Source organism: Aphelocoma coerulescens, chromosome 1 (assembly GCF_041296385.1).
Source record: "Aphelocoma coerulescens isolate FSJ_1873_10779 chromosome 1, UR_Acoe_1.0, whole genome shotgun sequence".
In the NCBI taxonomy this organism is placed as follows: domain Eukaryota; kingdom Metazoa; phylum Chordata; class Aves; order Passeriformes; family Corvidae; genus Aphelocoma; species Aphelocoma coerulescens.
In genome coordinates this window covers 80,634,803-80,648,741 of record NC_091013.1, presented here as the reverse complement: position 1 = coordinate 80,648,741, position 13,939 = coordinate 80,634,803, and the positions used below count along the sequence as shown (strand labels likewise).

Here is a 13,939-nt window from a genome sequence, read left to right as displayed (position 1 = left end):
AAATTTCATTGTATTTTTGACTTTCTTGGGCAAAAGGTTGCTTCTGCAGCCCACTATACCATGTCTGCAGCTGTATTTATTCCCGTCCTACAATATGTAAGACAGGAAACATTAAGGCTCTGTGCTGAAGTAACATTTTCCTTATTAACTTACATGGTGACACCAGATTCAACTCAAACTGATTTTCAGACTGTGTACTTGACTGAGTTGTATACTACTTGTTATCAGTCATCACTGAATTGGATTTCCTAGGACCAGTAGAATATTGTGCTGATGTTGAGGGCTGTCATAATCACACACATAAAACTTAGATTTTGATTCTGTTTTAAATATCCTTTTAATTTGTTTTTTTTTACACACAGATGTCTTTCAGAACCACTGATGACTTTCAAGCTGCACAAAGATTTCATTGTTGCAGTTAGTAAGTAAAAAGTAAAATGATAAATATACTTTCATGAAAGTAATATTGTTTCTCACCTCTAATCTCCTCAGTCACTATCTTTACTTTTCTCCTTGCTCTAACATGCAGCGGTACAGCCCTCAAAACAGAAAAGTTGCACTAGATGAAGCTGTTCAGTGGTTTGTTTTCATCTTTTTAGTGGTTCTGTGTGACTGCCTTCTGCATGAAGTTTCGAACCCTCATTTAGATGTTTGCTTGTTTTATATAGGCTGATAATTCTTTTGTAACATTCATACCTCTCATCCAGGGACCTTTATTTTCCTAGCTTGCCTTGAGAAATCAGAAAGGGCAAAAATGAGCTCCTTTCACAAATGGAGTAATTGGATACAAAGGTAGCAGAGATTGTTTTTCTAATTACTTCTGTTTCGAATTTGAATGTATTTCTCTGTTTTCTCTTGTCTTGATAAGAATAAAAGACACTAAATAATTTTAGCTATTTTAATCTATATTTCTTAGATTAAATCTTAGACTCCACTGAAGTGACACATCGGGTCAATATTGCCATTAATTTGTTGGCTCCAGTATTGATAGTAATTGCTTTAGGCGATACTTGAAATACCGATTTCACAGTCTAATAAATATAATCAAATTTTCCTGATGATTTGAAAGCTAATTTTGTTTGGCTTCTCTTAATGCATGTTTGTGTTCGCATACAGGCACTGATGCCATTAGTTGTCACTTCTTAGCACATGTTCTGATTTATCAACAATTTGTTTTCTGTTCAATAGAGTCAGATGATCAGAACTACAGAGTTGAGGCGGTGCATGCGCTTGTGCATAAATTACCAGAGAAGAACAGAGAGATGCTGGACATCCTTATTAAGCACTTGGTCAAGTAATTATTTTTTTATTTTTCTCTTTGATATTGTTGTAAGATATCATTTCTGGTTTAAATCTGTCAGTGTTGCTTAATCCGTTCTCTGTGTTAAACAACGACACTTGAAATTACATTTGATTTCTAAAATGCTGTTCAACTTAACTGGAATAATATTCTCTGTAGAAACAAAATAAAAACATCATAAAGTGCCACCAAGATGGCCAACTAGGTTTATAAAATAAACCTAGTCAATGTTTTCATTCATGTTCTTACTACAGGGATTTGTAAACAAATAAATTTAAGAAACATCTAAAACTGTGCCAAGATTGATGGAAAACACTGGTTTGAATCTGTATCAAAGTCCCAGAGTGTTTCAGGAATGAGATAGATTAGAAATGAGCCAGACTGAGGTAGACAATATGATAATTCTTGTTCTTCATGTTTGATATTATTTTTCTCTCTAACAAGTCTGAAGTGTTGTATCACTCAAAAGCACTAATTTTAAGTATTATTATTTATATTTTTGATATCTACATAGATATCCAACTTTTGAATCTCTCTTAATATTCCCTTGATTTTTAGTTGTTAGATGGAAAAGATTTGGCATTTCTTTAAATTGGTAACCTTTTGTCTTTACAGAATTGCACTTGTCATGTGCTGGGAGATGAAAAAATACAAGTTTTTATTCTCTTATGTCTCTCTGTATCACTAGTTGTGATTACATATCGTTACTGCATTTTACTTCATCCTGTTTCTGCATCAAATGTTATTTGTATAAGTTTCTGTACTTCTTTGGTTAGTTTTCACTAGTATTTGCTGAATACTTTTTAATACGTATTATTCCTTTTGATTTAGGCTGCTGTATACTTTTTAGTACATTTATCAGTCATCTGGGAATGTGAATAGTGAAACAGTAGTTGTTCAGATAATGCTCACGTAACTAAGACATGTGGAAGACATGAGAGGACTCCTTGTGGTTTTCATTCAATTCCCTATGTCCCAGCTGTTTTGCTTTTCTCATCACAGCTTGATAAGGCTGCAATAAGCTGTCTACAGTAGGGCCTAGTGCAGTTTTGCTACCTGTTATAGAAATGAGAACTTTGAAGAATTTCTTTAGCCCATTATGTCATTAGCGCCTGGAGAACTAACATTATAGCAAGCTGCTGTAAATGCTTTCATTGCAAAACCTGATTAGGCAGACCTTGCCTCTCGTTATCCTTGGGCTGACACAGAGAACCAGATGGAAAAAGTTTCATAAGTTTCTTTACTCACAGAAGTGTTTAATTAACTAAAAAATACAATACCTAGTCACTTGTAACCCTCAGGAAAGTGAAAGCATTTAGTGAAGGATTAACAATTTTATAAAAGCTGCTGGTCTGGAAGCCCCAACATTAGAGAGATAGAAGCATAGGAACTGACTTATTTGTCGGTGGAATTACTGTAAAGCAAGCATTACTTTCATGACCTCTTTTCCTGGCCTCCCTATTCTCAGTGTGATCTCAAATGCAATTCCAAAGAAAAGCATACCTGTAGTATTCCCTTCTTTAATTGTTCTCTTTAACTCTTGCTTTTCTCATCTTTGTTATGATTCTCATTTCATATAGATAAAATCTTAGTTTTACACTGAGTGCCTTCAGTACTTTTCTTTCCAACATTCAATTCACCCCTTCTAATTTCCATATAATTTGCCAGCTGTTGTTTATGCTAGCAATTCTAATGAGACTGAATTTAAAATGAGTCTTGAGTGTATTAGCCATCTTCCTCCCTCATCTTTTTCCTACCACTGTGTGGAGATTTTTCAAGGAATGAATAAATGGCAAGTAAAGTGCCTAATTTTATGAAAATGGGAAAACTTGGGGGAAAAAAAAAATCCAACCTCCTGTTTTCTTCATTCTTTTGTTGAAAATCCAATTTCAAAGTGCTTATTCCTTTCCCTGTATTTCTTTTAGCCATTCAGTTCCTTTATAAATGCTTTTGCAGCAAAGTGAAAAAATATTGTAGCTCTGGGTTATAAAATAAGGATAATATTATTTTTTCTTGGTTTAACTCATGGGGTCTTTACATCTTTTCCTAGCCTGTGTTCCTGTGTAAATTTAAATAGGATCTAGATGATGTGGGATGTAGATCATACTGCAAACAAAACTGGCAAATCCTGAAAAGCACCCTGCAGAGAGGTGATACTGCATGGATACATAGTCAGTAGCTAGGCAAACATGGCAAGTTTGGTGTTACTTTCACGAGGGTAACTCATTTTTTGGTTTTTAAACACGCCTAGTCAAACTATGTCTACTCTAAAGAATGGATCATTCTTTGGTATGATTTAACAACACAATACTTTTCTGTGGTAGGTAGCTGGGAGTCTGCAGTCTGGCAGTATCACAGATTTGCTGGTGATACATCAAAGAAAGAGATTCTGAGGAGAAAGCAATAGCACCTCAGTGAATGCCCTACAGCTACCTGAAATGCACGATTACCTTAGCTTGTGTCTGTGCTGTAGCTCAGCACCAGTAGGAGTAGGTCAGGGGAAAGTGGCTATCAAAGTGATCCATTTACAGCCCTGGGTTCTGTTTCTTTTGCAAGAAATCGAGCCTTTGAAATGCTTTGTAGAAAGCCCTTTCTGGTTGCAGTGTTATTAAATTCACCATTTCTTTTATTAACCAAGCTACCAAATTTGTAACTAAGGAAACCTAAACACCAGACAAACACGACCTTCTCTCTTACGCTATAAGATTATAATGTTTGTGTAACAGACCTCTACGGTTACCGTGCAGAGTAACATTGCAAAGGGAGAGGTTTTTTAAGTTTTTTCTAGCATATCTAGGGCTGAGTTATTCAACATTCCGGTTTCATTTAAATACTAGTGGATTTCCCAAAAGACCCTTAGTCATCTAAGATAAACATAAGATCTGTTTCAGAGAAAGTTAGATTAAGCTAAAAATGTGTTTTAACAAAAGAGTAATTTTCATTATATGGCTTCCAAGTAATGATCTCTGCCAGTGTGTCTGTCTGAGGTAACATTTTGGAAAGTTTTCAGATAACTTATTGAAGCGGTATAAAAAACATGTAAGAAGATTGGCATTTGTTTTCCTGCAGTTTATAATCATGCTGCCTCTTACACAAAACCCTTTCCTATACTTCTCCTGCTTCTTGATGTAAATGGGGTGCTAAAATCTTCCTGTCCCAAATATGATGGGAATGTTTTATAGATTTTACTATTTCTTTATTTTAAAAGGTGCAAGAGTTACTTTAATTGTGTAGGAAATGGCTGAAAATGCTCAGCTTGACCATGGTAGCAGATGGCAGTGAGATGGAAGAGGAAAATGTAAACCAGTGCCTAAGTTCCATTTGGTAACAGAGTCAATAAAATTAGGCATTAAGGTGATGTTAAAATCTCATTTTGACATAATATTCCTCAGACATGAGGCAGTAGGACAGCTGTGACTGGGGAATCACTGGCAGTTGTTTCAAAGGATCTGTTTTGATACAGTTTTTATTTGTCAAATCTTAGTAGTAAGGAGAGGAAAGGGGTGTTGAGTATTACTGATTGAGATTTAACTAGCTGATAAATTATTGGGAAAACCTAGCTTTTAAATTCTACTTTAAAAAAAAAAAGCAGAAAAGGTAAAGTAAGTGATAACAGAATATACAGAAGTAAAAAGTTAATATATTTTAAAACTAGATGTCATTATGATCATCTAATGTTATATATCGTACAAAAACAATAATTTCACTGAATCCATTGATCCTGTGTTTATTATTATTATTATTATTCATATTGACAAAGAGATCCTATTGCAAATTAAATGTTTTCAGTAACTAAGCTTCATTGCTTTACATGAAAACTAAGGTTTGTGGTTGACCTCTGTTACCACACAGCATTTTCAATCAGTCCAGTCAAAAGTATTTAAGGTCCTGTGTAACCATTGGAGAGAGATAGGTGCTTGCCCGAAGACTTCTGAACTTTAAGTGGTCTGAATATCTCTGTGTAGAACTCCAAATTCAGTTGCCTTTCCCTGTCACGTATATCAGGAACCGAAATACTACTCTAGGAAGACATACTCATTATCCATGAAGTTATTGCAGGATAAGAGCTTTAATGGAAATATAGTAGTTGTACTACATTGTATTTGGACTCTAGTGAAAGTGAAAGTTTTAAAAACTTATTTAAAAGGGAGGCATGAACTTGGGATCTTGTAAAAGTAGTAGTCTTAGCAAGTTTTTGCCTGCTAAAATTGTAGTTTAGCACAGCAATTAAATCGCATATTGTTTGTGTTCATTTAAAGGGTATCATTGCACAGTCAGCAAAATCTAATGACTGTATCCAACCTTGGTGTTATCTTTGGACCAACTCTGATGAGAGCACAAGAAGAAACCGTGGCTGCTATGATGAACATTAAGTTTCAGAATATCGTCGTTGAAATTCTGATAGAGCATTATGAAAAGGTAGAAAGAAATTATCTGTTTTGTTATGAAGTGGAACTAAGATCTCATTCTCATTACCATCATTAAGTTCTTAAGAATAAAGAGTCCGACATTTGTAGGTCATTAATAGAATTAATACCTTCTTCCCACTCCATGCTGTGGATCTGTATTCTAGCAAGTCTTCTGTGGCTGTGCAAGGTACAGATCCAAGACATAATCTCCCATGCTTTGAAGGCATTGCTCTCAATCTTCAGCTGCTTTCCAAAGATTACTTCCTGAATCTAGAAACATAAAGAGAAGGTCATGACATCGCTCCTGGCTGCTCCAGCTCTTTCTTGCTACCATTGTATGAAGGTTCATTCTGGGTGAATGCACAGATTCTCCCCTGAGTGCATCAGGTCAGAGTGTTTTTGACCACTGCTGTCCTTAGGGGACATGTCACCTGCATAGTGGAGATAGTCGCCAGAAGAGTTGAGAAGGACTTGAGCAGGAAATATTAAATACTTTCAATCACCACTGTTGCTGGTAACAACTTCACTGAAAGGCTTCCTCAGATTTTTTGTTTTAATTTTAAACTATTTGATTTCAGAATTCAGCCAAACAGTCAAGACCTCATTTACTTGATAGTCAAAACCAATTTTATTCTGGACATCTTAGTTGAGCTATGTCATCTCCTCTGATGACTGACAAAACAAAGTGAAAAAGCTTTGAGTTTCTTTCATTACACATTACTCAGTTCAGGGGCAGTTCCCAGTCAATACCAGGAACCCCTGCACTGGTTGGTCAGTAAGTGCTGACCATACAGCTTGGTATCATCAGTTATATTTCATAGGGACTCCTCAAAATGGCTATGATCCTGATAGCCTTCTTTGCTCTGATTACAAAACACGTATATATATTGCATTTTTCCAACACTGAATTTCCCCTCCAGAAAATTAGAGCTCATTCAGCACAATGACTATGACTGCACAACCAAAGTCACCCTTTCTCTATTTCTCTGCCTACAGACATATTTTTATAGTGATCTGCTACTCATTAGTGCTTAATACAGTTTTAATGTACTCCAAGAGCATTTCAAGATGTCCACCAAAGTATTTCCTACTGTGGAAGTACATTTGCTCTCTTCGACTTATATGAATGGCACAAAGGTGTCTTTTCATGGTTCACTTCATATTCTTTTGGGAATGCCCTATAGCTAGAGGGCCCAGAAATCCTTTCAGAGACGTCTTCTGGCATAGCATGGTAAAAAAGTTGAGTTTTTTCTGCGGCAATGAAGTGCAAAATTGACCAGTGTTGGCAGTAGTATGTAAAAGATAAGAACAAGGAAATGCCTTAAAATGTAAACTTGTTCCTCATTAAACTTGACTTGTTTGGCCAAATAAAACTTTCTGAAATCCAAATTTGATTGTAATAAGTTATGACTGTGACATATTTCTGTGATATATAAAAACTTTCACTGGAACATAGACAAAAAAATCAACTTTTTCATAATTTTTTTAAAAAATATATTACTTCTTAGAGAAGAGTCATTAGTGGGCACCTATTTTGTTTTACAATTTCAAGTGTTAAGCCCTTCTTAACACGGGATAGAAAATAAATCTATTTCAACAAATTAATATAGGTATTAAGTACAGCTCAGTATTGTGCTTCTTGAGTTGTAAAATGAGATCAAAGCAAAGCTTATATTCTGTGCCTTTACTCTTTTGTAACATATGAGACTATTGTAGTGTTAATTTCAAGCACAGTAGTGAGGAAACCAAATGGATTAATAATGAAAGTGTAAGAGTACCTCTACTGTTCAATGTCATTTTTTCCCTTCTCTTTTTTTTAATCATGCAGATATTTCACACTGCACCAGACCCCAATATTCCTCTTCCCCAGCCTCAGTCCCGATCAAGTTCAAGAAGAACAAGAGCAATTTGTCTCTCCACAGGTTCTCGCAAACCCAAAGGAAGATACACACCATGTCTAGCAGATCCTGACAGTAAGTTTGTCATTACATACTGGTTATCTTCCTTTTTGTGTCATCTGGTAACTTTCCCTGAATAATATCCTATAGGTACTGTATTCCAATGATCATAAGCATCAGCTTTTTAACCTCTATGAGTCACAGCAGCACTGTTGACTGACTGCATTCCTTACTTCTCAGATGAGGAAGGATGTTTGGTTATAGGCAAGTCTTGCATTGCATATGGTGTTCAACATCATTTAAAGTAGACTTTATATTCGAATCTAAATTTGGTCTGCTTTGAAACTCAAAAGTTCATTATATGAAGTTCATCTCGTTTGCTTGCAAGATGATTAGTAAGGTTGGGAAACAGTAAATACAGTCTTTTCTCTCCTCCTATAAAAAATGTAATTCAGTCAAGGATAGGAGATCAAAACCATCACTTGGCTTTTTTCATATGCATGAAACTGTGGTCATTGCTTTAAAGTCAGCCACTGCTTATGCTGCCAAAACCACTGAAACTTTGTTAGGTTTTCTGGAATAGAAACAAACTCTAATATTCTGGGAGAAGCAGTATACTTACCATATGGCTTACTGTTTAACAGCGGGGAGTTATATCTATAATTAATTGCTGCTTAGAATGCTTAATCATTTTTATTTAGATGTAATTAAAAAGTTTCACTTCATTCATTCTCATCCATTTGGGCCACCACTTTTTTACTTACTGACTGTACCAGTAAGGAGTATTGAAACTTTATAAAAGCTTAAGTCCTTAACAGTTCCCCTACTGCAACAGACTTCATAAAGAACTTCTGTGTCCCTTGGTTCCTCAAAAATATTTACATGAGACTGGTTCAGTAAGTTAATCCACAGTTAAGGTGCATCTGTTCTTGAGGATTTGTAGTAGTACTGAAGTCTGTAATGTTAAGAAATCTATCCTTAATATATTCTTGCACAGGTGCTGCATTTTCCATAGGCCTGTGTTACTTGTTCCCTGCCAGGGAGAGTTTAACAAAAGCTCCCTGCACATAGATTGCCAGTAGGAATGACATGGGATCCTGAGTAAGAAGTTACAGAGGAACAGTCACTTACACTCACCAGAGGACAAACTGGTCAAGTTTCAGGTGTTTTTCACTGTGTAACTGCAATGAATGAATGCCAGTATAAAGGTATAAAAAAGGGACATTTCTGTGTAAATATTTTGCAGACTGTATGCAAGCTTCTTCAGGCTTTGTCAGGGGAGGTTCAGGCTGGACATCAGGAAGAGTTTCTTCACTGAAAGGCTTGTCAAGCATTGGAACAGACTTACCAGGGAAGTGGTGGAGTGGCCATCCCTGAAAGTATTTAAGAAATGACATAGCACTTAGTGCTGTGGTTTAGTTGACATGGTGGTGTTTGGTCAAAGGTTAAATTTGATGATCTTGGAGGTCTTTTCCAGCCTAAATGATTGTATGACTTCTATGATGCTACATTTGGTGGCAGTATGATTGCCACTATGTCTGACTCAACAGCTCTTCACTTGTGTTTCCCCTATTAGCTGAAACTCAGCACTTGTATAAACAAGTTCCAATTAGTATCTCACTTGTGCCATGAAAGGCTGAGGTACAAGCAGAGGTACTCTTCTTGCCAAATGTCTCTTGGTGTGGTGGGAGACAGGTAAGAGGGAGCCAAGGCTTCTGGCAATAACATTTTCAGAGTAATAGATAGTTTTAAGTCATCATTTAAATGAAGCATGGACACAACTATATTGCAAGAAACAAAAGAAATCTTATATAGCATGAGAAAAGAGATACAGATTTCAAATGGTAGGGAATCATAGAAAATTACAGAAAATGCATCTGCCAGTCTTGAAATTTTCAAGGGACTAACGCTCTGTAAAGGGGAAAGATGAGTCTTCAAGTTGTAAATAAAAAATAGAGTGGTGTTCCTTCTGCGGGAAACCACAGACTGATGAATTTGATAACAAGTAAGGTACAAAAGAGCTAAAAGTGGCATGAAAGAAATGCACATGATTAGAAAATGCAGATTATCTTTTTCACTCTCTCTCCTTTCCCCTGCCTCCTCCCCAGGTGACTCGTACAGCAGTAGCCCCGACAGCACTCCCATGGGCAGCATTGAGTCTCTGTCTTCTCACTCCTCTGAGCAGAACAGCACCACCAAGTGCACGCCCTCACAGCCGAGGGAGAAATCGGGAGGGATTCCATGGATTGCCTCTCCCCCTTCTTCTAATGGCCAAAAAAGTTCAGGCCTGTGGACTACAAGTCCAGAATCCTCATCAAAGGAGGATGCAACCAAAACAGATGTGGAATCAGACTGCCAAAGTGTTGCTTCTGTCACTGGACCAGAAAATGCCTCTCCACCAACAGACCTGACTAAAAAGAGTTCCTACAGTCTTTCTGGGCTGAAAAGGTCTTCAGCATCTTCCCTTAGATCAATTCCATCAGCTGAAGGTAATTTCCAAGGTCTTTTATCACATCAGTGTTAACTGATGCATCAGAAAACAACAGCTGGGTCTGAAAGCTAATGATACTCATTAGTCTTTGTTTGTTTGTTTGTTTTTAATTTTTGTGCTATGTTCTTTCAGTTTTCAAACTGCTGCTGACATATTTCCGTTGCTTATAACTTGCACAGTTCTCAGCGTAAAAGATATGTTTCTCAGAATTTAGATCACTCTCTATCCTCCTACAATTTATCTATATTTTATGATACAGAATAATACTATAGGATTAGAAATATTAGTAATAGAGATATTGTGCTTATATTTTGGGATCTCTGTATTACGACAGCTTTTAAAGCATTATTAAGCATTGATTGTTCTTTGGCATATGGAGAGAAGCAGATACAGTTCTTTTATTGCAAAACATCCATGCAAACAAGGCAGCAGTCCACTGATAGGTCACCTGAAAGGACACATGTGGACATGGGTTATATTCATTAAAAGGACTTATTTCGTATGCAATACAGTCTGTACATATGTAGATTTGCTTTATCATTTTACAGTGGCAATTGTTTAAGGCAAATCATGGTCATTTAATTGTAAATATATGTTTTTAACTGCATGAAGCTTCAGTGAATATCAAAATGTTAATTCTTACAAATTAATGTGGTCTGATTTCACACTGCTTTGATCAGTTGACTTCCTGAGAACCATTCCTATGTGAATTTTTTTCAATTTTATGCAAAGTGCTACTTTATAAATGCTTTTACTGTCACTTTTTAGTGATTGTACAATCTAGCCACGTAATTGCAATATAATTTTTTAGCCTTCTCAATTTCTACATCATTTCCTCATTCTTTCTGTTGGTTCTTTTCTCCTGTCTTTTTGTCTGAAAGACAGTTTCTTCTTGCTCTTAGTAAATAGTTTCTCTACCTGTTTTGACTCCTAGAAAAAAAAAAAAACCTCAACAACAACAGCACAACCTTTGCTTTGCACAGTTATACATGTTGTGAAACAACTTCAAATCAGCTTTAATGTTCTCTATAATTTGGTGTTCTCTTTAGGTAACAAAAGCTGCAGTGGATCTGTACAGAGCTTATCTTCAACAGATACCAAAGATACACTAAAGGCTCCACCAAACCCTGATTTACCTCCCAAAATGTGCAGGAGGTTAAGATTAGATACTGCATCAAGTAATGGCTATCAAAGACCAGGATCTGTGTAAGTCATTTGGGCCCTTTGGAGATTTGTGTTGTTACAGTATTGTCTGTTATAAAGTGATTCCAGAGAAGTATATAAGTAATTGAAAAAGCATGCATGAGTGCTTGATTTTAATATTTCTGTATTTTTTAATTATTTGTCTAGTTTTGTTAAAACTGTAGACATATGAGATGGCACGAAGTCTGTTTAAGTAAGTTGAAAGACTACCACTGACTTTATTAGACTAGAGATAAAATAGAAATGTTTCCTAAAAAAATGATTAGTAGTATTTTCTCTGGTTCTTCTGGAATTTAATGTTTCAAAGGAACAGAAATGCTATTTACTGTACATGCTGTTGTATCAGAAAGATCATCAGATTTCATTTCTGTAAGTCCAAAATTGGAGGAAGGAAAAAAAACAAAATCAACCTTCTGCTCTGAAATGTCTTCAGTTGCTGCATGATAAATGGTTGATTTCTAAGGGTTGGGGTTTGGCTTGGTTTTGTTTGGTTTTGGTTTTATTTCTTTAATGCTGAGAGGAAGAACATTCTAAGTAATAGAGGTTGTGATTTAGTCTATTGAGATTTAGGTTAATAATGTTTCTCAGTGCTTTCAGAAGACCTAAAAGTCAGAAGATCTTGCCTGATCTGACTTTGACCCAGAATAATCTCTGTCCCCATAAACAAGTGATTTTCAGATCTGCAGAGCATCAAGAAGTTCTTCAAATACTCCAGAATATCATTCAGCCTCTCCACTTTGTAATCTGGAAGGAATCACAGTAGTAATTTCACAGACTCCTGTGTCTTACTTAAACAGAGAATTCTGCACAGCTCAGAGTTCCAGCATGATAGTGACAGACTTCCAGTGATAGCATTTCCAATATATCTATTGGCCATCCATGAATATAGTTTTGAACACAAGATGCAAGGTTTCCATTGGTGACTCAGCGTGGCACTGGAGCATGTGGAAGTCAGTGGCCCCAATTAGGTTATGCCCTTAAAAAGTATGTTGAATAGGCATGTAAGTGAATAATTTTTTAAAAAATTTAAATGTATCCATGTCTTTAGATGGTTAAAAGTGAAACTAGTGTGTGTAGTATAAAGCAAGGTGGTGCATTTATTTTCAGAGTGGCTGCAAGAGCACAGTTGTTCGAAAGTGCTGGTTCACTTAAACAAGTTTCTTCAGGACGGTAAGTGCTACATACTGCTTAACACTCTGTAAAATCCTTTCTGTTTTGCTGGCTTCAGAGATGGAAATAGAAGTGTTGGAGCTTTGTTCTGTGTCTTTTGGACAGCATCATGTGGCATGTGAAATTTTTTTTGGTTTAGTAAGCTCCTTCTTTCTTTAAAGGAAAGCTAAATTTCACAGAGAATAACAGCCAGTGTTCTCTCACCTAGGGGAATAGTGAGAGATGCTCAGGTCAGCTGTCTGCTTAAGGACACAGATACAAGAGAAAATTAACAATATTTAAATTAGGATGAGGGTGCTGTACTTTCTCCATAGAGCTGTTTGTATGGAATGCCTTCAGCACAGTAGCAAAATTGCTGGTTTATGGTAATTTGCTCATATAGGCAGGTCTGGAATAACATCTACTTTAGAAAGTTCAAGATTAACTTGATCAGGATTTCTGTCTTTACCATCACACCTTCCATGCCTTGGAGAAACTGTTGACCTTTCTTCTTGATAGTGTGCAGCAGGAAGTATTGACATTTTCTTCACAATTATTTGCATTTATTTCATGGATTTCATTCATTTTTATATTAAATTAATTTAGAATGTTCTAGTAAGTGTTTATCTAGGGAGCAGTATCTTCTGTACATTACTACTCCCCTTACAAGTAATAGACAAAGCAGATAAAAAAATGGATGTGGGAAAACATCTGTCTCCCTTTTCACTGTCCCAACTTTTCACATTCTTTGAGACAGAACACATTTTTTGTCCACCACTTTACTCACTGATACACCCACAACTTACCAGAAGTGTTGAGCAATGAAAAAAAGACATCAATCCATGAATCCAAAAGTAGTAACCTAAGGTAGCACAGATGTAAAGGAAGATGCCAACATGTTGAAATGTGTGGCCACGGAATGTGGCTGTCCTCTCTGGCAGATCTAGCAGGGGAGGGAACGAAAAAGCTCTCCTGCACTGATTTTGTGAGAGAAGCAGCTTTCAGGAATCAAGGTTGTTCTTGTTTTGTGTAGTACACGAACTGCAAGATGGAGGGTGGCAGGGGCGGAAAGGGATGTGAAAAGATCAGGGCAATAATTTAAGAAAGAAAAGTATAAATGAAGGGTCTGGAGTGTTCTTAAGCCAGTGCCATACGTTGAAGGCAATGACTGCTTCACCAGTCCTGCATCATTTCATCTCCAACACTGTTCTTTTTCTTATTTTGTATTACTTCCTTCTTTCAAACTCTCCCCTGTTGTTCCTTCAGAGCCTGTGCTACCTGTATCTGTATATAAAAAGTATGTAAGAAGCAAAAATCTGACAAAGGAAAAGGTAGCAATTTGATAGTGGATGTGGAGAGCAGATAACAAAGCCGAAAACACTGAAAGGCTGAATAGCTCCTCTACTTCAGCCTTCATAAAAAAGCAGAAGAGCCACCGGAGCAAGGAGAATGGAAAATGAGAGGTTAGCAGGCAGAATGAGGAAGAAAT

General features: G+C 36.4%; 1 protein-coding gene across 2 annotated transcripts in view; it reads left to right on the top strand.

Annotated features, from left to right (window-relative positions):
* The window catches only part of ARHGAP42 (Rho GTPase activating protein 42), a 150,229-nt gene that overhangs the window by 126,152 nt on the left and 10,138 nt on the right, over positions 1–13,939 (top strand). For both annotated transcript variants that reach the window (XM_069014976.1, XM_069014980.1), the window contains exons 16-22: positions 363–421; positions 1,189–1,294; positions 5,560–5,719; positions 7,538–7,682; positions 9,716–10,096; positions 11,148–11,304; positions 12,409–12,471. In XM_069014976.1, the coding sequence (XP_068871077.1) occupies positions 363–421; positions 1,189–1,294; positions 5,560–5,719; positions 7,538–7,682; positions 9,716–10,096; positions 11,148–11,304; positions 12,409–12,471 (1,071 nt within the window). The remainder of the gene's footprint in view (positions 1–362; positions 422–1,188; positions 1,295–5,559; positions 5,720–7,537; positions 7,683–9,715; positions 10,097–11,147; positions 11,305–12,408; positions 12,472–13,939) is intronic.